Consider the following 23,882-nt stretch of genomic DNA (forward strand, 5'->3'; position numbering starts at 1 on the left):
TTAAATAAATAAAAACCAACCAACCAAAAGTCCAAGAATCCAGAGAGTTTAGACATCCAACATAGTCAGGAAGAGGCATGCTGATGTTCTGATGTACATCCTGGGCTTGGACTGTCTCCTGAGCTTTGACCTTTGTCTTAAGCAATAGTATACTTCAGTAGACCTTTCATGCGGAGAGTAACCAAATGCTAAGGACATTTAAAAAGCATTTAAATGACTCCTGTGTTTCTTCCTTCTGCTCTTCCTTCCCAAATATGCTTTGTTATATATGAGAAATGTAATGAGGAAGCTAATCCTTTTCCCAAATAAATGGTGAAACTTAAGTAGCTCAAATGAGCTTCACTGAGCATCAAATGATCTATGTGTGAGATGTCACATTATCTCCTTGTACTAACAAAGCCAGAAGGCTCTTTGCTGAGCTTTAAACAGTTATTACTAAACATCTGATAACATAAATTAAACATAATTAATTTCATACTAATGCATTTCTACAAAAATTAATCTTTGGATAAACTATTACTAAAAATTAAGTCTTTATCATATGTCTAACTTTGCCTTGTATATTGAAAAATGATAGAAAATGATAGAAAAAAAAGAGGAAATAAATTATTCCATCCCATTCTATTTTTCTGTTATAATGAACTCATATTTTTGATGCATTTTTCAAAAAGCTTGACAGAATGACAGCTCTAAAATCGAACAATCTTTTATTTTCATATTCTTAAATGCCTGTTGCTTTTTTTTTGTTGTTTTTGAGACTCCCTTGAAATGAAGATGATAGTTCTAGCAAAGAAGAAGAAATGGATAGCAGAAATATTGCAGTATCACACAATGAAAGAATGAGTCATACCTGCAAGGAAGCCATAAAAAAATATGCAATTTTCAAGGTTTTAAAAATATGAAAAGCCCTATGCTTCATTCAGTTTTGTTTTGGTTTTTACATGTATTTTTCTAATCTTCTATTTACAATAGAGTTCAGTCACAGAGGGACACATGTAGGTTCTCTGACCATATGTCTTCTTTTTACTGGAAAAAAATTTGACAAGCAGTCCCAAAAAGAAACTGCTAAATAAAAGGATTTTTGAAATAGAAATAAATAAATTGTGTGTATAATTCGCTATTTATCCACAAATTTTCTGTGAAATGCACAGCAATCTGATGTGGTTTAAGCCATTTCTTAAACCATCTTTGGTATCAGAATAATGGGCACAACCTATTAGTGTGACATCAACTGTAAGAAAACATCTAGTCATTGTCTTAGCTCTATTACAAAGAAATTAGTATAAAAATAAAATAAGAATCATGATTCATATGCACATGAATACCTAAGTTACAGTTTCAAACTGGGTTACAAGGAAGAAACCCTGAGCTTACAAGTTTTAGCATGTAATAGGATCAGCAATTCTATGAATATGATATGAACAATATATTCTTTTCTTTTTTTTCAACAAAAATTTGGTTAGATCCTCCCCTCAGCACCTTTGAAAGAACCTATCCTGTTTTAAAGGAAGAAGAAGAACTTTAATGAATTAATTATCAGCTAAAAGATTGAAATTGAGAAGAATTTAAATGAAGAGTAATTTTTTATACTGAAGAGATGTCCACAGAAATATCCCTGAACAATCTGTGTGCTGGGTTTGTTGTTAATTATTTACCCAGGAAAAATGAAGATACCAAATATTTTCTTTAAATTATGAAAGATAATCACATCTAACCTGATCATAGAGGCATAAGAAAGATCTCATGCTTCTAAATGACTGAGTAATACATTTGAACAACAACAAAAGTAGATTAAATTCAGGGTTGATAACTGCAGAATCAAGGAGACTGGGGAACAATCACCACATATTTGAAACAAGAGGTCTAAATTGGCTAAAAAATGGCTATTACCACTTCGACAATAACTCAGGATTCATTGTCGATAATTTTATTTTCTTAATAAATATAGAATACCATTTGATCCTCTTTCCTTATGTTAATATATGCTTATCAGCCACTTAATAAGTCAGATGTTGGAATCTTTGATCTGGCACTGAGTTTTTGTCTTTAACTTCTCAAAAAGGTAATATGACAGTAATTTAATTTTAATCCTCTTTTAGCATTCTCATAATAAAGACCATTCTTTTCTTAATACTTTAAAATACAGGCACAGTTTCATTTTGAGAGATTTTCACTATCTTTATTCTGTGGTAATGGAAAATTCCTCTATTTGTCTATGTGTCTATATGTAATCTAGAATGCATAATGTACCACCACAGTCATATTATTTAAAAGAAATATTTCTTATAACCACAACTTGAATCAGATACCAGACATTTAAGATGATAGGGCACAGGCACCTTGGTCAGCATCTTATACTTGTGAGTTATTGGTAATGTCTCTAAAGTCCACACTTTCCAGAAATAAAATGAAGGGTCAATTTTATATAATTTTATTGAACCAAACCTTCTCAAAGTCCCCATGGAAATTTGCATACAATGAAGTTAGAAACAAAACCTGATAAAAGAAAAACTAATACACAGAAGCTGCACAAAGTTCCACAAATCTGGGAAACTTTTGCCTCCACAGAAAATGCACAGTAGAGACTTTATGAATACTCTTAAAGAAGAAGACAATTCATTGTTGTCTGATTTATTTCTGGTTAAAAATTGGTAGGTTAGTTCCCGCAGAGGCTATACTCCAATTCCTCAGTACAGCACAGTAATACTGCAGCCATTACATGGACTTAATAGGAAAGACTGACTTGAGTCATTTGTCACGACCAGCAATTTTATTATGTTTGCAGTTTACAAAGTAGTATTTTCACAGGGCTATGACAGCAATACAGCTCAATGCTGAGGAATGAGAAGAAAAAACAAGAGAAAAAAGGGTGAGAGAAAAGAAGAAGAAAACATAAGTTGAGAAGCTGTTCCCTTTATTCTGAATAAAACTCTCCTTCACATTAATGCTTGTCACAACTTGTATAGTCAGTGATAAGGTGACCTATATTTGACAGTGCTGTAAACTACAGAGCAACCGGGGCATGGAAAGGAAGCAAAGAAATGACAGCTCAAAACAAAATGTCCCTCATTTCAGTCCTTGAAGCTATTTCTGAGTTGAAGATAGGAAACACAAAAACATTGGATACCCATCAATCATATTAGTTAGCCAGTAATTTATTAATATAGTGCCACCACATATAGCTTTAAGCAACCTACTTGTGGCTGAAAGAACTTGGCATAAATGGACTACCCCATCCAGCTGTGATCAAATACTCTTGATCTCAGGCATGATTTTTTAGGTGGCCTTCCTTCAATTCTGTTGTTGTCATTCATTACTTCTGTTTCTAATTTTAGAGGAACCAATGAAGCCCAGCAAAATGATATAGTCAGTCAGAAGTGAAAATTCAAATGTTACTATCTAACTCCCACAATAAAATGGGGCTCGCAGACTTCAATCTGAAATACATGTGAATCATTTCCCCCTTATTTGTTTTCCTTTAATATACTTTCTGAAGGTTAAATCTTTTGCCAATGTTTATTTCAAAGCGCACTATTGCCTAAGTGATGATATTTTTAATTGACATCAGAAACAATCACATAAAAAACACAAAGACTTGCAAACATTTCATATGCTTCCCTGCTTGGTATGACTAAAGTAACCTTTTCCAAAGGTTATAACTAACCTTTTGGTGGAATTGTTTTCTCAAAAAAATGAAGGTTGACATTGATGCTAGTTCTTAAAACATGAAATATTCACAATTACTTCAGTGCTTTTATCTTTGTGCTAAAGAACCCCTTTCAAAACATTCTTATTCAGCATCTTCTGCTAGCTATTAAAATTTTATATCAGAGTTAAAGTTTTATAAGGCTTAAGGTTATGAAATATTAAGACAAGAGTTGAGCTTGTGACAATTTCTATTTAAAAGACAGCAAAAGTATCTACCAGAAAGTAAAAAAATACAGATTTTATCGCATTGCTGCTTTATGGATATGCTTTTCTGATACTCCTTTGTCATGGGGTATTTATTTTTGGTCAGTTCCTAAGAGAAAAAAAGAAAAAGGAAAATAATCATTGAGATCCAATAAAATGAAATTGTTAGAAACTTTCTTTCAAAACTTTCAATGAGTTTGTCTTGGCTAATCTCAAAATTTGATCAGGAACTACTAGTTACCAGACATCAAAAATATTTTAGCCAATGCCAGTAGCTCTGTCAATAGCTAAGAGGCTCAGTAAAGTTGAGCCTCAATCTGAATCAATTCTGTTTGAATTCAGAAATGTTCATCCAGTATCTCTCAACAGTATCTCTGTATGAAATTCTTATATGCAGCTCTTAAGCAAATGTGAAAGTAATTCAAATAGATCCTTCAGCAGGTGGTTCAGTAATGTTAAAAAAATGTGCCTTGGACAGAAATCAACACTTTCAATTCCAAAAGTAACTTAACTTCTGAAATGTTTATTTTGCTTTTGTTTTTCTAATTTGCAAAATTTTCATTATAAAGTAGTTTATATAATTTTCTTTAGCAGCACTGTGCAATTTTTCTTTTGCATCTCTTTTAGAACCTTCTGAGTTACTAAGTTACTACTATTTTATCCTAATGTCTTCTTTTATAGAGTATTAGATGTAATTTGAAGTAATTCCATCTATATATGAAAGAGAGCAGCTAAAAATTATTCTTAATTTCTACCTTTAAACGAGTATTTATTCTCAATTCATTCTTTTTATCATTTTAGGTTAAGATGATCAGGCTTGGGCTGCCTTCCAAGAAATTTAAGCTCATTACAATAGTAAAATTCAGATTCTGCCTTGCCCCAGTTTATACTTCATTATTCTATTCATGGACAATCTTTTTGGAAACTTACAATAGGTAGTATAGAAATCTAAGCACTTTTAAGCACAATCCAATCCATACTACTGTAGACATCTGATGTATGTCAGCAGAACCATGGCTTAAAATATGTATTTTTTTTCCACTTACCATAGAATATAGACAGATACACCAAAATGTGTAATCTAAATATAAATAGCTAAAATGCATTGAAATGCTCTACCTCAACAATGATCTCACTCAAGAGCTGTGATCCTGCCTCCCTCTCATCACACAGAGGACTCATCACGTGCAGTATATGCACATCTTCTTTTTTAAAACAAGCTATATTCAAATACCAAGTACATTATATTGACTAGATGATTATGGAACTAGGTGTCTTTCTGTCAGATGAGTAAAATTAAATAGAACAAACTAATGTATTACCGGAAAAACAAGGCTGAAAGAGGTTTACCAAAGCTTACTGCCTGCAGTTTTAGCAAAGAGAATTCGGAAAAGTTGTTAAATTTTTTTTGACATAATAATCCAATACACAATCGTAATAGTAAGAAAAGTTACGGAAGTCAGAGGAGGTTTACTAAAAATCTAGTTCCTTTGGTTTGTGTGCCATTTGTCCTAAATTTTCTAATTATAAAACTTAAGTGATGTTGCTTTCATCTCAGAAATTAGTTTCTAATACAATGTGGAGACTTAAAATGAAATGCCATTTGAAAAGGTCACAAAGCAGGGACAATACATAGCATGTGACAAAAGGTTTAGCAGAAGAATAATACTACTTTTTTTTGCCCCTATTATGCTTTTACCAAATATATTATTTCCTATCTATAAAATCGCTATGGCTCATTTCCTTTTGACACTACATCTTACTGAGTAGCTATCAGCAGTAATGGAAAATCAGACTGAAATATTATGCTGAGAGTAAATTATAAACTTTAATATAAGACTAATTTAGCATATTAGACTATTTAGCATATTTTCTTCAAAAGGCATGGAATACTGTGAAGTTCATCCATCTAAAACTTATTACTGTTATTGAAATCTTTATCTATTCTCAATCATTTAGCAAGTCTACAAAAACATACGAGAGTCTAAAACCCAGAAGATTACTTAAGCCAGAGAACTGTTCACAGGGAAGAACTTATGTGCTCTGAAAAAGTATGCAATTTTAAACCATTCATGTGGTGCCAAAACTCCCAAAACTATGGTCTGTGATCTGAGAATAAATAATAAAATACATTTTCCTTCTTCTTCTATGAAATTTGAAATCATCTCTCGAACAATTTGATGAGATTTTGAGATAAATAATTTTCCATAATCCTAACAATGCAATCAGAACCTTGATGTTTTCATGAACCAGAATGCAAAAAATTACAAAATAAAACGTCCTCATCAGCTCAATCAAATATGTAATTTGAATAATTTAGTACCAGTTCTTGTTATACTCTTTAGGCTTTTTAACTATCTAATTATGATCTGTGAAAAAACTTTTTTTTTTTTTAATGAGACTGGGATTTTTTTTTCATATGCTATACAGGAAGTTTCAGTAATTCTGAAAATCTTAATTATTAACTTTAATCAATAAATGGTAGCAGTGGAACAATACCTTCCCACTATTTTTTATAAAACATTATTTTATCACAAAAATATTTTCATGGAAAATTCATGTTAATCCCTGCTTTGTGTACAGAATAGAGGCATCAGATCTTTTCCGACTAACGCTTCAATTCACAGTGAATTAAATTAGAAGAGAATGATCAAATTGTACATACAAGGATTATTTTTTCAAACTTTCAACACATTTTGGTTTCCATTAATTTTCAAACAAGCCTAAATAAATTTGCTACATGGACCAATTTAGTGTAATCATTTGCTATGTGGACTCATCAGACATTCTTATATGAATTAGCACGAAATAAAGGAAATCAGGGATTGGAAGACAAAGGTTATGGCAAAAACACACATAAACTTACAAGATTTTCTGAAGTATCACACAGCAAAGACAAGGCATGTAACATATTTATATGAATAGTCATATATATAAACAATATCTGGTTTTGATAGATAATTAATTATTAAATTACATCAGCTTTTTGATATCAGAATTTTGATAGTCTTAAAATTGTCTACTTTACATGACATAAAGTTTGTGTTTGGTGTATTTTTAGACATTTTTAGACAAAGTTCTGTTCCTGAAGAGAAAAAACTTTACAAAAGTGGAAAGAGAGTAATTACAACTGCTGCTTACTCTGATATGACACTAGATTTTGTTTTGTAACAGAAAGATTGCCTTTTATAGTAATGGTAAGGAATTTTGGATAAATAAAATTTCACCTGCACACTAAAGGGAATTGTATTTTTCTGTGTTCCATCACACTCTCCTGCAATGCAGTGGGTTTTGTCTCAAAAGATAAAAAAGCCAATACTACTATCTGCATATTCTCCAGGAAATTTCGGACTAAATAATGAAAAATATATATTAAAAAACCAATACAAATCAGTGAGGAAAGTGAGACCCATCTACTTGTTATTTCAATATGCTCAAACATACAGTGAGAAAAGTTTTGTTACAGTGTTGTGGCCCTGACAGCAAAGTTTGCAACAGATAGGCAAAACATGACATTTGCAAAGTGACGCAGCAATACTTCCAGAAATTAGCATTTTTCTGGTTTGTCTTACTATATCTAGATATCAATTGTCTATATTTTGTATATCACAGAAGCATACAACTGTACATATGTTGAAATATGCAGACTGCTCACCATTTAACATAAATTACAAAAAAAGACATTGACATTTTTCTGAGCAATTTAGGCCATAATCATACCTTCTTAAAAAATTTTAGCAGACAATGCATACACTAGAGAGAGAATTTATCATCTGCTTGTAGCAGAATGCACAAACCATCTGTTGGATTGGGTTGGTTTTGTTCAACTTCTGTTTTCATATGCTAACATAAAAAGTCAAACTAAGTAAAGATCCTGCAGTATATTGAGCTTTTCCTACAGTACAGTAATCATGGGTGGCTCTGTTTAGGCTACACAAAAAGCCAAGACAGAAAAACAAGCCCCTGGAAAGAGATGTTATTTGACTTCACCTTGCAAAATAACATATGCCTAGACACATCTCTGTTGTAAAAGAACACTTAGATTGCAGGGGGAAAAAAAAAATAAAAAGGGTAGTTTCCAAATTGAATTTGAGATTAATTAATCTCATAATTTTTTTTAGGTTTTTGTATCTTTTTTTTTCACTGATCTTTTAAAAATGTTTTTGCGTCATGCACAAAGGAATTGATTTCAACAGCAGACCAAAGATTTAAGAAACATCTGTATCATTTCTTAATCACCAAAAGTTGGAAAGAAACCTTACAATTAATTTCTCCGTCTGAAGTAAGCCTCTTATATTAGAGTTCATAAGATAACTCACACTCCTTCCTTTCCTAATTACTCACTGCCTCTTTTTTGCTACATTTCCACTCACCACTATGAGGGAAATGGGACAGTTCAATCAGAAATCTCCTTGATTAGACAACCATGTTTCATTTTATGCATTACACTCTTAATGATGTGGACTCTTTTACTATGAGAGGATTAAGAGTCTTACACATAAAAAGATCTTATTTCGACTCAGTTTTAGTAATGTTTGATGCCAATCAAAGAGTGTCACCTGAAGAAAAATCAACCTGTCAACTTTCATGGTGGTGAGAGTGATAGCACTAGCCATTACTTAGGGAACCATACAAAATTGCTTTAAGTTTTTATTTTGTATCTAATTTACTGTCTGGAAGCAATAAACCTCATTAGATTTTCCACAATATTTTTAAGATAATGTAATGAGCAATATGACATAGAGTGGGATAATTAGGGGAATAACAACAAAGCTTGTGCACAAAAAGAAACACACTAAATTTCACATAATTAAAGAGTTATAGTTTGGTGAACTAAATACACAAGTTTTCATTATGCACTTAAGCTTCTTTTTTATGAGTACTATGGATAAATTTATTTTACTGTAACATTTACTTGATGGAGATTTAGGATATTGTCTTTAAGGTCTCAGACTCAAAAAGGCTAGTTTCAGTTTATAAATTTGCCCATGCAATTAATTTATTTTTGTTTCAGTGTTCTTAAAAAGCAAACAAATCAAAAATCCCAGAAAACAAATAAACAAAATAAACACCCTACAAATAATAGCACTGGCATTCACGTTCAGTAAGTGAAATTTCTTTAAACACTAAGCTTTTTAAGATGTTAGTCTGTGCATTATGTTAAATGGCTAAATGAGGGGGACTGATTTTGGTTATGTGTAGTCATGAGATTTGGCACCCCACAGTACTCCAGCAGAAGAGCAAATCAGATGATGTCATAAAACTTAAAGAGAGGATGTACTTAAATTCTAAATGATACATTCAATGACTGTTGTAAAAAGTGAATGATAAAAAACTTTGAATCCTCATACAAAAGGTTAGATTTTTTTTAAAATCTGTGTTGGTATCTGCAGGCAACCTTTTCATAGAAAGATACTTACTGACAGTTTGTGAGAAATTATTGAATGTGCTTCTTTCTTCAAGGCAAAAAGATTGTCATGTCTAAACAAGTCATGATTGACAGAAGTTTGTCCAGTTTATTATAATCTTATAATCCAAGATATTAAAGAGTACACACCATTAACAGTAAATCTGTTTGGTATTTAAAAAATACAGTAACATTTCTTTCCTGTGATAATCTTTTCTTGGTACAACATGTTTTCTAAAATGATAATAACTTTTTTTACCTGGAATTTCCTCAAACAGTCCATGCATTTCTTGACTGTTCTGGACAATACAGTAGAGCTGAGGCTCTACCCAAACAGATCAGAGAATAGAATTCCTTTTTTCACAGGCTATGTGTCTGTTCATCTACACTTATGATTAAATTTTAGCGGCAGTATGGAATACATCATTCATATTTTACTTGCTTTGTACTAAGTGCAACACTTCTGCAGAATGCTATTTAGACATTTGATCCTACTTCACATCACTGCTGATTATTGTTGTGACAGGATAGCAAGTTGCACTATTCCATATTCATTTTTCCAGAGGTCTTTTAGTTCTTTCAAGATTATTGCATGTATTTTAATTCTCTCCTATAACATATGGGTGAATAATTTAAGAATGTTTTCATTTTTATTTTTAAAAAGCATATGCTACTTCATTATTTACTTCATTATTTCTAGTCCTTATTGACTAGAATGAAAGTACTGGGTGCAAAAGAAACATCTGAATTCCTACAGATACAACTACTGTTCCTAATTTTGCATGTCAAGGCTTTCCTCTTCAATCCCTTTTATAGCAATTTCATAAATTCCATTTACATCTCCAATGAACAGTGTACAGAAGCATTCACTTTCATATAAATTTCTATCCTCTCAAAGACTATTACTTTTCAAACAAAAGTCATTAATCTTCGAAATTAAAATACCAAAGTCAAGATATGCAAAAACTTGACTCAGGAGGATTCATTATCATCAAATATGTTGGTGAAGGCATTGTTGATTAACAAACCATTATTAATTGAAGCTTTTGCTATTAAAAAAACCAACTTCTGAGATGTGACAGAATTTTGAAGTCCTTATGTTTATCAATAGAAGACTAAAAATAGTTTAAAAAACTGTTCCCACTAACTGAAAATATGGAGTTGTTTATTTTATATTGTTTACTTTCTCTCTTCCCTTCTTTCTCCTCTTTCCTTCCCTGTTTTGATATCTCATTTGCTTTGGAGTTAGTCTTACTATTGCTACTTTGAAGGGGTATTTTTTGTTCTATACTTCTGATAATTAATATAAGAAGTGGTTATCTTTGTGGATAAGTTAATAGGAAAAATTATGATGAAACAACTGACAGAAGAGAATTCAATAAATAAATAGACCCACCAGCCATTACACACAGAAGGTTTGCATTTAACATGATGATTAGCACTACAAAACTCTATAGCAGAAATAATTTTATAAATTTAATCTTTTGGACATTCATAAACTATTATCATTTGACGCCATGAATAAAAATATCGCAATGCATGTGGAAATTAGTAGTGGTTGGAGGTACACTAATATTACATATTCCAATTTATAACCAGAGAAATAACAAGAAATATGCAAAAAAACCCAGTGAACCAGATTGGCCTGAAGGCTTGGACAGGTGATGCACCTGACTTGTCTAGAACATGAAAAGAAGTTATATCTTTCATTAGAATTATCTGTAGGCAATCAGAAGTCCATCCAAGTACTAAAAGTTGAGTATCTGAAGTGCCATATATTCCTGCAAATACAGATGCAGTGGTTTTTATAATGTTTTCTCCATATTGTTGAAGATAAAACAACTTCTACACTCTGAAAGAACCTATTCCCAGCTACAATATAAAATAATCTCAGAAACTATAGTTTCAAACAAAATCACACAGCACAACAGAATTTGGCATGAGGTATGCATCCTGTACTTTTTTCTCCTTACATAATTTAACACTATTTTTAAGTATGGATCATTTAAATCACTGAAGAATCTCTAGAAAGAATTAGGAGGCAAAATAGGATTCAGTCCTAGGACTATATTTGGCAAAGATGCTGCACATGATTATATCCATTCAGAGTCACGGATATTTTGTGATTTTTTATTTTATTTGGTTTTGTTTTCCTTCATGAGTTTTGTACAAAGCAAATCTACATAACAGCAAAAAGACACCGAGGTCAAAACAGTGTTGTTTTTTCCATATGGTAAGAGTGGGAGAAAGGATGAAAACAGATGACAGAAAAATACAAATGTTACAAAAGGTTGAATATTTTAATGATGATGAAACATAGTCAAACAGAAAACTTGACTGATACAGTTAAAAAAAGAACGAGCTGCAGATGATGTGTTCCATGAATTACATCCAGCTACTTATTAAAGAATAAGAAAACAATTGCCTTATTAAATTCATAAAGTCCATCCCACATGATAAGGATTGTTGGTTTCAATTCAAGAAATAATTTTTAAGTTTTGAACAAGACATTTAAATCTCTCAAATATATTTTGAGATAATGGCAAACACTAAAATATAAAACCTCTTATTTTTAATTTTACATAATATTACATGTTTTATTTCTAATGTTCCATTTTAATAGACTAAGCTGTAGTCCAAACTTTGGAATACACACCACATTGAACCTTAAGTCTTGAACCTTAAGTCTTGAACCATTGAGGTCTTAATTCTCTCCGTGTTTTTCTGTTGGCTAGTTTCTGAGAATTAAATAACCATCATTTATCTTCCACTTTATCTCATTAATTAAAGTCAATATTTTTCATGAGTCAAGTAGAACAGATGAAATTCCACATAAATGAAAATGGAAAACAAGAGATAAGATGTGCCTAAGTGAAGGAATGGATTCAGGACCCTAATTGGTAGAAAAGGTCTGTGTGACAGCCAAAATGTGGCAGGGAGATATGCAATAAACGACTGAAGAGTGAAGAAATAGGAAATATGATTACAAATGTGGTTTGGAAAACCAGGCTACTCATGGCAATCACCTCGGATGCCTTGAATATATATCATTAGGACTACAGAACTCTAATACGGGACTAACTAACAGTAATCCTCAGCATAGCCCGTACAAATATTCAAGACTTCAGCTGAAAATAGAAGATGTGGAATGAACAATGCAACATAAACTTGAAACATGTATTGAAACTTCCAGCTATATTTTAACATGAATTTTGGAGAAACTTACTTTCTTTTATTTTGCAGAAAAATCTTTTCACTTAAAAGTCTATTTTTAAAGTGCAAATGATGATACTGCTTCAACCTGGTATAAGTAGCATATATAGTATATATACTGTATATACTCTGTATACAGTTAAATAACTGTATGTACAGTATAATAACTGTATATACAGTATATACAGTATATACAATTTAGAGCAATATTTTCAAAAATTTAGAAATGAAATATTTACATTACTAATGGAAAAACATCTAAACCAAATTATAACTTTTACTTAAACTCTTACTAAAATGTTATAATATTTTAGTATTTTCAATCTATGTTCATCTTAATTTATTGGTAGGTTATGACTTTTTGAAATAAAAATCAGAAATTTTACATACTGATGAAATTAAATTTTTGGTAAAGTTAAATTTTGAGGATTTGGGAGATTTTTCTTTTTTTTTTAGTATTATTAGGGATGATTACACAACTGCCTTCCTGAACAAGTTGCAGCAGTTCTCAACTTTTTACAGGATAAATTCCCTTTCTGAAACTTTTAATAACATCTAGTTCTTTCCCTAGTGTAAATAGTTTACTTTAGATCATCAATTCTATATTCTAAAAAATTGTTCTAACAACATCAGGAAATTTGTATGCTAAGAAATTCTGCCAAAACATCATAGCATAACATTTAAGGAGTAATTTTCACCTAAAAAATGCAAGCTTGAGATATAAAAAAAAGCAAATTCTTAAACTGCTTCCAACAGGGTATAAAAAATGTGTCATAAGGATAAGAAGTAGCTGCTAGAAAGCAATGATTATGTGTTAAGAGTATGTTTATCTACATGTATCAGCAGCATTCTTATGAATTTAACAGATTTCAACAATATGCTCTAACTTTTTTCCATGTACAATATTTAAATGAACTTCACTGTTCACAAAAATATTATATATGAATAAACTCTAATTTATTCATTAAGAACTATAAAAATTACATACATATATGCACTTTTAATATATGTAAATCTTATTATGTTTCTATTAAGAGAGAAATGCAGATGATACATATATATTCAAGCATATATAGACTTATATCTGTCCCTACTATTTTTATTCCAGAAATGGTTTTATCAAGGGAAAAAAAATTATATTCAAGCCAACAGTATTTCTGCAGACTTATCTATAATGATTCACCATCAACTGGATATTCAAGATGGCTGTTCTCTGTTCTTTCTTTTACTTTGACTATTAAAAGGTTGAAAAGCATTTCCCTTTTGTAATATTCTTTGATGTTACCCTTAAGAGGTCCACAGTTTTAGAGGTGTTTCACTGATTCAGTCACTCCCTGTGCAACTTATATTTTCAGTGCCAAATCTTAAGTTGTATTTTTTTAAAATATTTCTGCAAAACAATGCAACTTAGTCCAGAGGAAAAAAGAATGGTTGGTTTTGTCAGTGTTGAAAGTACATGGGTAACAACAACCAAAAAACTAGCCAAGTCCTTTGCTTCCCAGTGTGTTTAATGGACTCATGTTTTCTAGCAGCATCCATACTTTTATTGAGATGAGTGATATGCTTTTTACTAACACTGTGAAAATATAATAGGTTCAATTAATTGTATCCATTTATTCTATCTTTTTAGAACAGTTTGAATTTGCAATGCAAACTTCAAATGGTGTTCTTTTTACCAAATTTAATTGAACATTAAACATTTAAATCAAACATTTGAACCTGAACTAGCCACTTTAGACTATTGTTACACTCAACGAAGAGAAATAGGGACACATGAAAGATAATTCACTTTATTAAAAAATGTCCATCTAAGATAAAGATGAGATGAGATGAGATGAGATGAGATGAATCCCCATCATGAACTGAATGAGTTACTCAAACTGAAGTGTCTTGTTGACCCATTAAACACAGAAAATACTACCATCAGCTTGGCAGCTGGTGATAGAACAAATCAGAGAACAAAGTAAAACAGGAAGCTGAGGTAAAAACAAAGGAAGGGGAATTCTATTAGGATTTTCTTAAAAAATTACTAAGGAGATAAGGGAAGGTTTAAATGATACTGAAATTCAAATACAAGATAGGGAGAAACACAAGAATGAGAGGTCCAAGAAGATGTTAATGAACTAGAGGAAATCTGACTTTCTTTTTGGAAGCATCTAGGACAAGGTACAGGCAAGACTGGACAGAAAGTAACCTGGTAAGTAAATTAGTAAGGCAGATGGTAAGAGAAGTTAGTAAAACCAGGTAATGATTTCTGGGTAAGGAACCTAAGATTTGAAGAAGGTAGTTGGGAAACCTTTGAGACCATGGAAAGCAGGAAAAAAAAAAAAAAAAAAAAAAAAAAAGGGAAAAGAGGTCCAGGACAATACACATTCAATTAAAAAAAAAAAACCAAAAAACAGTAAAGCAGATATAACAAAATACAGTAAGTTCCAGAGCACGAAGAAAAAAGATATATGAAAAAATATATATGAATGCAGCAGAAGACTCTGAAGTCTTGCAATATCTTCCACTGTTGAAATTCTCCATCTTTCTACAGAGAAAGCACACAATCACCACTGTAATCACCAACGTAAAAATTAAGAAATTTCTTTGGATGTCAGTTATTCTATCAGTTCAAGTGGCAATGGGATACACAGTGAATCCTCAAGTTTCAGTTCTGCATTCAGGTGATGGACAAAAGAAGTGACAGTACATGAAGTGACTTATGTGTTCTTCTTTTTTATTTTAAAAATCAAACCAAAACAAACAGCCAAGCTTTAGAAATGCTGTTCTACAAGTACTAAAGACAGTTTTTAAAGTTAGGAAATTCTAGACCTAGATTCTCTTTATAACTTATCTAATCCCATACACGCGTATATATATATATATATATATATACAGTCTTTTGCCTTGCGATCTTGCACTATTTTTATTGCCTGATTCTTCCACATCCCATGCACGGAGCATAGATCCTCTGAGAATGAATAAGAGCTTTGGAGGAGAAAGGTCTGTGGCCTGTGTTGTGTAGGAACCCTGATTCTTTAGCTGTGAAAGTTAAAAGTATAAATATAAAAGCCTACAAGTTATATAACCATTTTTAGAAGTTTTATAATAAAGTTGAAAAACTGGCTCATGACAAAAACAAATGGATTATCCTCTTCTGATTCCATAACCTAGAAATGCAAAATTGTGTGCTCTATATTCCACCCCAAGTATTAAATTACCTTCATAACAAAGCAGCCTACATGAGACAATAAAAAAACATAAGCAGCTATTAATTTGAGTTCTTTAGGATCAAATTTTAGGATCTGGTTATCACAGGAGAAGGAAGCTATGGTTCAAATATGGTTAGCACCTGAGAAAGGCCACATAATCAGCTGTTAAAATACTTGAAGTTATGAGAGTTCACAGGGTAGACTAAGACATAGAAAGGCATCTTGATTCTTCTCTTCTTGTAAGTTCAGGTACTAAGATGAAAGCTGTAAACAGAAAGCTCCATTTACTTATAAACCAGGGACCAGAATCCTCTCCTAAGACTAGATAAACTTACAGTAGTACTTCAAGTAGTCAAGTAGCAAATTTTTATGCCAGTTTTATCTACATTTTCTAAAAAATGGACAAAATATTTTTCATTAAATTAGAAAGCTGCATTGAGAATGTTGCTCATCTTGATAGGTTTCAAATTCGTAACTTTCTACAGCAGCATGCAAACCACAAGATTGTAGGTTGCTAGGAGAAAAGGAAGACTTGGAAGTGGAGACTAATGGGCAAAAGCATCAAAATGCAGGATTTGTGGGCTCAGAACAGAAAAATACAAAAGAAATGCTTATATAAAAGCTTTGATCATATAGGTTAACCATGCACATTTTTATGTTCCTGATTCTACACTGAACCTAGTGATTTAATTTAAATAAATAGTTTTGACCACAGAGACTTGCAAACTAAATTTCTCAGTTAATGTTTGAATTAGAAAATCATTCTCTCACTTATTAACCTTTTGGATTCCCATTATTACTGAATTTTTTACTTTCCATTGACAAAACTCAACAGAAACACAGTAAAATGCCTTCTTCACTACTTTTCTAGTAACTCAATATTTGGGCATGAAACTCTGTTGTGTTTCTGTCTCTGTGAAGGCACAGTAGTCAGTCTTTTTGATCTTTCTTTATGGTACACTATTAGAAAGCATCTAATGGTGGGAAGATTTGCCACCTGTGTTTCTGTCTCTGTGAAGGCACAGTATTCAGTCTTTTTGCTTCTTTCTTTATGGTACACTATTAGAAAGCATCTAATGGTGGGAAGATTTGCCACCTTCTTTCAGAAACTGTATTTTCAATTTTTTGTATGTTTTATGAAAGACTTCTGCATTGTCAGTGCTTGCTTTACGTGGGTTAGGCATATCTGGCACATTCTTCTTGGAACCATCTCTTAAAGCAAATGTTAATTGAATCCTATGTTCTCCACTCCTCTCACACACAATCAGAGGAGTCTGGGACTGGTTTGCAGATGGGCTCATCATTTATGGGTGCAACTGAGAACAGAGAAAGTAGTGGGAGAAAAGTGCTATATGCACTGAAACAAATCAATTCTTTTTTTTTTTCTTTCTGGCTTGCCCCTCCACTGTAAAATAGGGCTGTTGTAAAAATAAACCTGTTACTAGTTTGTGAGGAACATACTGAGTGTAGTGGTGAACAGCGCCAAGGGCTCATGAGGAATTACATCTTCATAGGATTTGAACAGTGTGAGGCAAGCAAAAAATGCTACCACCCACTCAGGAAGGAGGGGTTAAAATACTAACTCTTTGCCTATTAAGTGAACCCCATTCATGTTGGGTGTTGATTAACAAGTCATCTGAAAAGAGCCATCGTGAGTATGTAAAATCTCCATTACAAACTTTGAGGCTCTGATAGATGTAACACAAATCTTTGCACTGGTATTTTTCAAGCATTTTGAGGCTGATTTGTAAATCTTAATTATAAATTCATATTATAGATTTTTTTCCCTAACAGTTTTGTATTAGAAAATGAAGATTAAAAAAAAAAGAATATTTAAATACTCACTGCATCTATTGACAATTTCGTCATGCCAGCTCTAAACCAACTTGATATGCATGTTTCCAAGCAATTTCAAGCAATCAGACCATGTTAACACTAATTGTTAACTGTAAACCATTTTTTTACGGATACAATATAGAAAGTAGAACAATTAGGTAAGTACTTTATAACATGCCCTATTTAACCCTTCAGTCTTCTTAATGCCAGTAGGACTACCCACATTTATACCTTACATTTGCACAGAAAAACTGTGCAATTGACATGAGCAGATGTTCTTCAGAAACATGCAAAAAACCCAAATTAGAGAAGTAGAATATATTTATTATTACACAACCATAATGTCTCACTAAATAAATCCCACAATATCTAACAAAACATAAAACCCAAGAATTCAAGATCCTCCAGCTTTGTGTTTAGCTTAGATGTAGAAACAGTAACTAAAACTCCATTGAAAAACAAATCTGGCTGAGCTGAAAAAGGACACCAGTACAAAATTCACATACCAAACTGAGGAGGCCAACTGGGAAAAAACATAATAAAAAGAACAAACAAACAAAAAGTCCAAACAGGAATCCAACCATCACTCTTTTGGAGATACAAAGTAGGCACTAAAAATAAAAAACAAAAAGCAATTTTCACATCTACATATATGTCAATAGCAGAAAAAAAAAACATTTATAAAAAACTTATGTCTACAGAATGAGTGAGACATAACTTTCCAGGGCATTAGAAGATTGTTGGATCATAGAACTTTCAAGCACAGAACTGTCATTTTGCAGCAGTCGACCACCTCTTGACATAACATACAAAGTTTGTAGAGGTAAATTAAAGATTCTTTGATATGAAACAGAAAGTCAAGTCTTAGACTCTAAAACTATCTTAAACATTTTCATACTTCAAAAACTGGCATTTTCACTAATAATGAAATCACATCTCCTGAAGCAGTTATTTTAAATCTGAACAAATTTGAGCATATTTCTTCAACAGGATTATGAGCTACTGATGACTAGATGTGTTGTTTCAGTAACAATGAATGAAGAACATGAAATAAATGGATAATGAAAATAGAAAGCAGTAATCAGATAGATAATGTCACAGAGTCACATAATGTCACATACATTCTATCAAGTCAACTCTTACATACAAATCAAGTGGTGCCACTCAGTATGTTTCTGTTAGTATGCAGATCTCTACAGAATTTCAGATCAGTGACACACCTAGATGAAAAGTCCATAGAATGAAACTATATTTGTAATGGTTTTTAACTTCTCCCATTCCCTCCTCAAAAACGTTGAAGTTACAATTTTAGGGTTGGTGTATTACCTGTCTTTGTAGTGTATCTGATAACAATTTGAATTAAATCCTAGGACACCTTCTTGTTGCTCAGAACAACTTCCAGTGTTCATAAACACTTCAGTATTGCTTTCGCTTTAAAAATATACCCTAACTCACATAGCAGCTATTCCACATGTTTAAGTTATGTAGCTCCTATGAAACCAACTATGCTAACTGGCAAAACAATAAGAGATTCAAGGCGAGAATATATGCTTTAGGGCTCTCTGAAAAGGTGTAACATAATCAAAGTTACACATCCATATGTTTATCTAAGCTGTACTAATCCAAACATGCACAGTGCTGTCCCTTCATGTCTTAAAATGTTTAATACTATATGTTTAACTTTCAATATGAAAAAAAATAACAAACCAAATAATTTCTTTTATTTCTTTTCATGTTCAGAAACAGAACAGTACATTTCTCTTCATAGAGAAAAAAAAAGACAAGGGAAATTGAAATGAAGTGATCTTAACGGTGGGGAGGCAGGAGCAAGCAGAGTTAAAGTAATGAGGCATTTTACCCTTAGGACTAATCTGTATCAGAGTTTTTCTGAAAGATCTCTGGTAGCTACATTTCCTTCTTCAAAAGATTTTGGTTTCTGTTTCAGCTGGACATGAGGAGGGCAGGGAATGGGAAGGAAAAGCAATTCAATTTAATGCATTTGTATGAAACACAAGAATCTGGATGTGTCTTTCTTGTTCTTACATCTTCTCATTTGTCACTCGGTTGATGACTCATAAAATTCTTATAAGAGTCTTATTTTTCTCTGAGGTAGGCTGTAACACCGAGTTTCAGGAAAGTGGACGCTTTTACTTTCGAGCTTTCACCTGTCATCCCAGTACTCAGAACACCACCACCTCCTGCTAGCGTTTTAATAAACTTCTGGGAAAGTTGGGTAGCGACGATCCCCAGCGCGGAGCGCCGGCTTTGAGAAGAGCCTCTTCTTGGGCCAGCTCCACGGGCAGGGGCAGCCCAGGGGCAGACAGGGACAGGAGAGGGACAGGGACAGGGACAGGTCAGGGGCAGCCGCAGGCCAGGAGCAGGGGGAAGGCCAAGGGCAGCATCCCTGGCCCACGGCACCTTGACCATGAGGCTTGCTGGTCTCTCCCGGGACTCTCGACAGCTCTCCAGCCGCCCTTTCCAGCGCCTCTAAAACCTGCCAGTTCGAACTATAGGAACGGTCCCGCGCCCAGACCCTCACCCTCCCGCGCCCAGACCCTCACCCTCCCGCAACAACGCCAGCACCCTGGCCCGGCTGAGCCCCGGCCCGGCTGAGCCCCCGCCCCGCCCCTGCCCCCGGGGCCGCAAAGCCCCGCGGTGACTCCCGCACCCGGCCGTGCCCGCCGCGCAGGCGGCGCCGGAGCGGCCGCGCTCCCCTACCTGTGCCCGCCTCCGTCACCTGTTGCCCGGCTGCCTCCATCGGCGCAGCCCCCCGGCGCCTCCTCCCGCTCCGGCGGGGCCAGGGGCTTCTCGGGCTCGCGGGCCACCTCCATCCCGCCGGGCACCGCCTCCTCCTCCACCTCCTCCAGGGACTCCACGTAGAAGACGGTGCGGGGCGGCGGCGGTCCCGGGCCGTGCCCCGTGGCCGGCCGGCCGCCGGCGGGCAGCAGCGTCCCGTTGGGCGGGCTGGCCGTGGTGGCCGCCGAGGAGGAGGCGGAGGAGGCGGATTTCTTCCAGAAGACGCCGTTGCCTCTCTCCTGGCTCTTCAGCAGGCGGCTCTGGCTCGGTCCCCAGTGCTCGAAGCTGCTGTCGGGCGGCAGGCAGCCTCCCCCCGCCGGGCCGCCCGCCGGCGAGGGGTGGCTGAACAGTTTCCAGCGGAGGCGCAGGATGTGCTTCACGTCGAAGTCTTTCCTGCCGGAGCCGGACATGGTGCCGCGGCGGGCGGGGGACGGGCGCGGGCTGAGGCGGGACTCACGGCGGCCAGGCAGGGCCGGGCGGCGGCGGCGGCAGCGGCGGCTCCTCCGGGCAGCGCCGCGCTTGTAGGGCGAAGGTGGCAGCCGCCGGGCGGAGAGAGATGCGCGCACACACCAGTGCGGAGAGAGAGGGAGGATGGATGGAGCGATGCACAGAGCCAAGAGGAGGCAGAGACACTCAGCAGGAAAAGGAGAAAGAGAAAGGGAGAGATGCCCAGAGCTGACGAGAACTGCACGGTGATCAGTGGAAAGGGGAGGAGAGAGAGGCAGAATTGAGACACATCTCTCAGGGGAGACGGACACTTGCGATGGAAGAGCGGGTGAGGGAGGCTGCTACGACGCGCTAATCTGATTAACGGGGGAGCGAGCCCGGAGAGGAGCGGCGGCGGCAGCAGCCACGGCGGGAGGCAGGTGGCACCTCCTCAGTCTCTTAGAGCTCCGTGACCGAGTGCAGGCAGAGAGGAAAAAGTCACCTGGAAGCCTCTCTCCACCTCCCGCCTTTCCATCCCGTTTCTCTGGGGAGTCCCATGCCTGCCGTTATCTGGGATGGCAAAGCCTGAGAGCTGGCACAGAAAGAAATCGGGGCTCCTTTATATGCACTGTACGTAGGAGGGGGAAAAAAAATCCCGCCCGTGAGGCTGTCAAGGTCCTCAGTATACAATTTTCTGTCTATCTCGGCGCCTCTCACCAAGCCGCCCCCTCCCTTGCATGTGACGTAGATGTGCTCTGGGGCCGTCAGTGTGAAGAGACAGAGGGAAAAAGAGATGCTTCAAGCTTCGTCGTGCAAGTAAGTCGGCAGGTCACTCACTGTCCTCACAGCCTCCTCCTCTTCTCCCTCCAGTGCAGGTCTACTCAACTTGGTATTTTGGTTCTGAGACAGCTGTATATTACTGGAGGCAAAATAAAGTACAACGACAAATGTATCAGCAGCAGTAAACACAAGAAATGTGAATAATAGGAGTACTGACTTAATAGACTGCATGCAGACTGGATGAGGTTGCAGGTTAACAATGTATTCTGCAGGCTCCATTCATTAGCCTGTTGGCTCAGTGTTGCTGTACCAGTAGAAAACATTGGCTAGAGGTACAGTGTGTCAAACAGAAATAGCATAACACATCTGCTTCTTACCTTTCATACCTGCTCTTAATGCAGTCTGACAGTGCTAAACCCAAGGGAGGTTCCTTTCACAACATAAGAGATCTGCTTAGGAACATCTGCCCACTTGGGAGGGGTGTCACAGAGTACACTGCATCGGGGACATAATTACAGAATTAAAAGCTTTATGGTGAAATGTAGGAGAAGGATATGGAAGCGAAATTGCATATCGTCACCTGGCTCGTAAACCCCACGCATGAGTAGTTGGTGGCAATAAGATGATAGACAGAATACCTGCAATTCACCTGTGCCTTACTAAGTAATGTTTTAGAAGAAGATTTATCCCTAAGAAAGTGATGAAACAGATTGTATTTTCAACGAGGAATTTTTGCATTGGCCAGCTTTACCCATGCACCCATGAGCTCTTAAAAGTTTGTTGTTCTAACACTGAAATCAATAAATAAGGTTGAAGGACTTATTTTTCTCAAGCTGGAATGTTTTAACTCCTCATTCATAAAGTATTATAGCTTGAAAATTCCTCCAGGGAAGCACAAAAATCAAACATGAATTAAAAATTTTATTACTGTTATATTTACTTCATGACTGAAGTATATTACTGTTTTGTTGAATTTGTCAGTGGAGTAGTGCTTCTGGATAAAAAACAATATTAGGGTTTGTGTTTAACACTGATAAAGTCTTGGATTTAACAGTACAAGAATGCAGGGTAACAAGTCCTACTTTCAAAGGAAGAAAAATTGCCACTGTGCATTTTAAATATTGATTTATACCACAACAGCTGGACTAAAAACTCCCTGGTGCCTCAACTTTTTTCTCAGTATTCAGTGATAAAAGAGACAAAAACCATTCTAAATAAAACAGAAGACACAGTTCACTTTTATCCAGGAACTGATCTAAGTATGTGCTGCTTAGGAGAGCCGCAGGAAGAAATGCCTAGAAATCTTCATCTAGAATAGGACAGATGAAACTTCAGTAATTTCTGAGAGTCTAGAAATGCATCTGTTATGATGAAATATATGAAATCATCTATAGTGAATACTGGCTACTTAGTGTCTAGTTACATGATCTAAAAGATGGGATTATCTTCATATAAAATAGATTTAATCAATTAATATACAGATAGACAGAATACTGTCTCTTCTGTGTTTAATACCTCTTAACTGATTAAGCCTATTCACATATTCTGATTTGAGGAGGATTGCATCATTTCTTGTCATGTTATAAATCTTAGTAATTTTTAAATCTGCTTTAATATTTAAATAGATAATTTGATGTGAACCATTGATAAGTTAGATAAATAGATAAATACCTAAATAGATAAAAATAAATGAAAGTACATTCCAAAAAAAGTATCTTTTCTAAATATACTTCAGAGGTCACTCAATGAATATATCTTATAGTGTAACCCAAGAAAGTGATTTTGGTTTTTTATCACCTGTCCACACAGTACAAGCTATCAAGCAATTATAAGGAAAAAAGGTAGAAAATACTTTAGGTTATTTCTTATTCATATGTTTTTATTTCAGTTATGTCCATAACCGAAATAAAGTCTTGTATTTTTTTTAATAACTAAAATCTCAGTTCTTCAATAGATCATGTATAGGCACTGAATACTTAACATTACTTGATCCTTTCATATTTTACTACATAAATAATTTTTTGCAGTAAGAGATGCATTAATTTGGCATGCATGCCAGCCTTTTTTCCTGCATGAAGATGTACGAACACTTAAGTATCATAAAATGAAATCTGGAAAACTGCCTTGATTATCTTAGTTCATATCACGATCACAATTATTTTGTCAATATACAGTAAAGAAGAGCTACCCCCCAAGAAAGCTATATTGAAGAAGCAGTCATTGTCAGTATTTATAGTTAATTAATAAATTGGTTTCCTGAGGATGAAATAGAAGAATTAAACAGGTTGGTTTTGTAAGGTTTTCACAGAATCTTA

General features: G+C 35.0%; 1 protein-coding gene across 2 annotated transcripts in view; it reads right to left on the reverse strand.

Moving 5' to 3' along the window:
- Positions 1 to 23,346, reverse strand: part of KLHL1 (kelch like family member 1) — a 186,872-nt gene extending 163,526 nt beyond the window's left edge. The window contains exon 1 of one of the 2 annotated variants that reach the window (XM_039714672.1): positions 21,290 to 23,346. In XM_039714672.1, coding sequence (XP_039570606.1) covers positions 21,290 to 21,345 — 56 coding nt within the window. In that variant the 5' untranslated portion in view covers positions 21,346 to 23,346. Of the gene's footprint in view, positions 1 to 20,283 lie in introns of both variants that reach the window. The other variant, XM_039714671.1, reaches the window with a different exon arrangement.
- Positions 23,347 to 23,882: the final 536 nt, after the last annotated feature.

The sequence above is a fragment of the Passer montanus genome, unplaced genomic scaffold (genome assembly GCF_014805655.1).
Source record: "Passer montanus isolate IOZ18808 unplaced genomic scaffold, ASM1480565v1 scaffold30, whole genome shotgun sequence".
In the NCBI taxonomy this organism is placed as follows: Eukaryota; Metazoa; Chordata; class Aves; order Passeriformes; family Passeridae; genus Passer; species Passer montanus.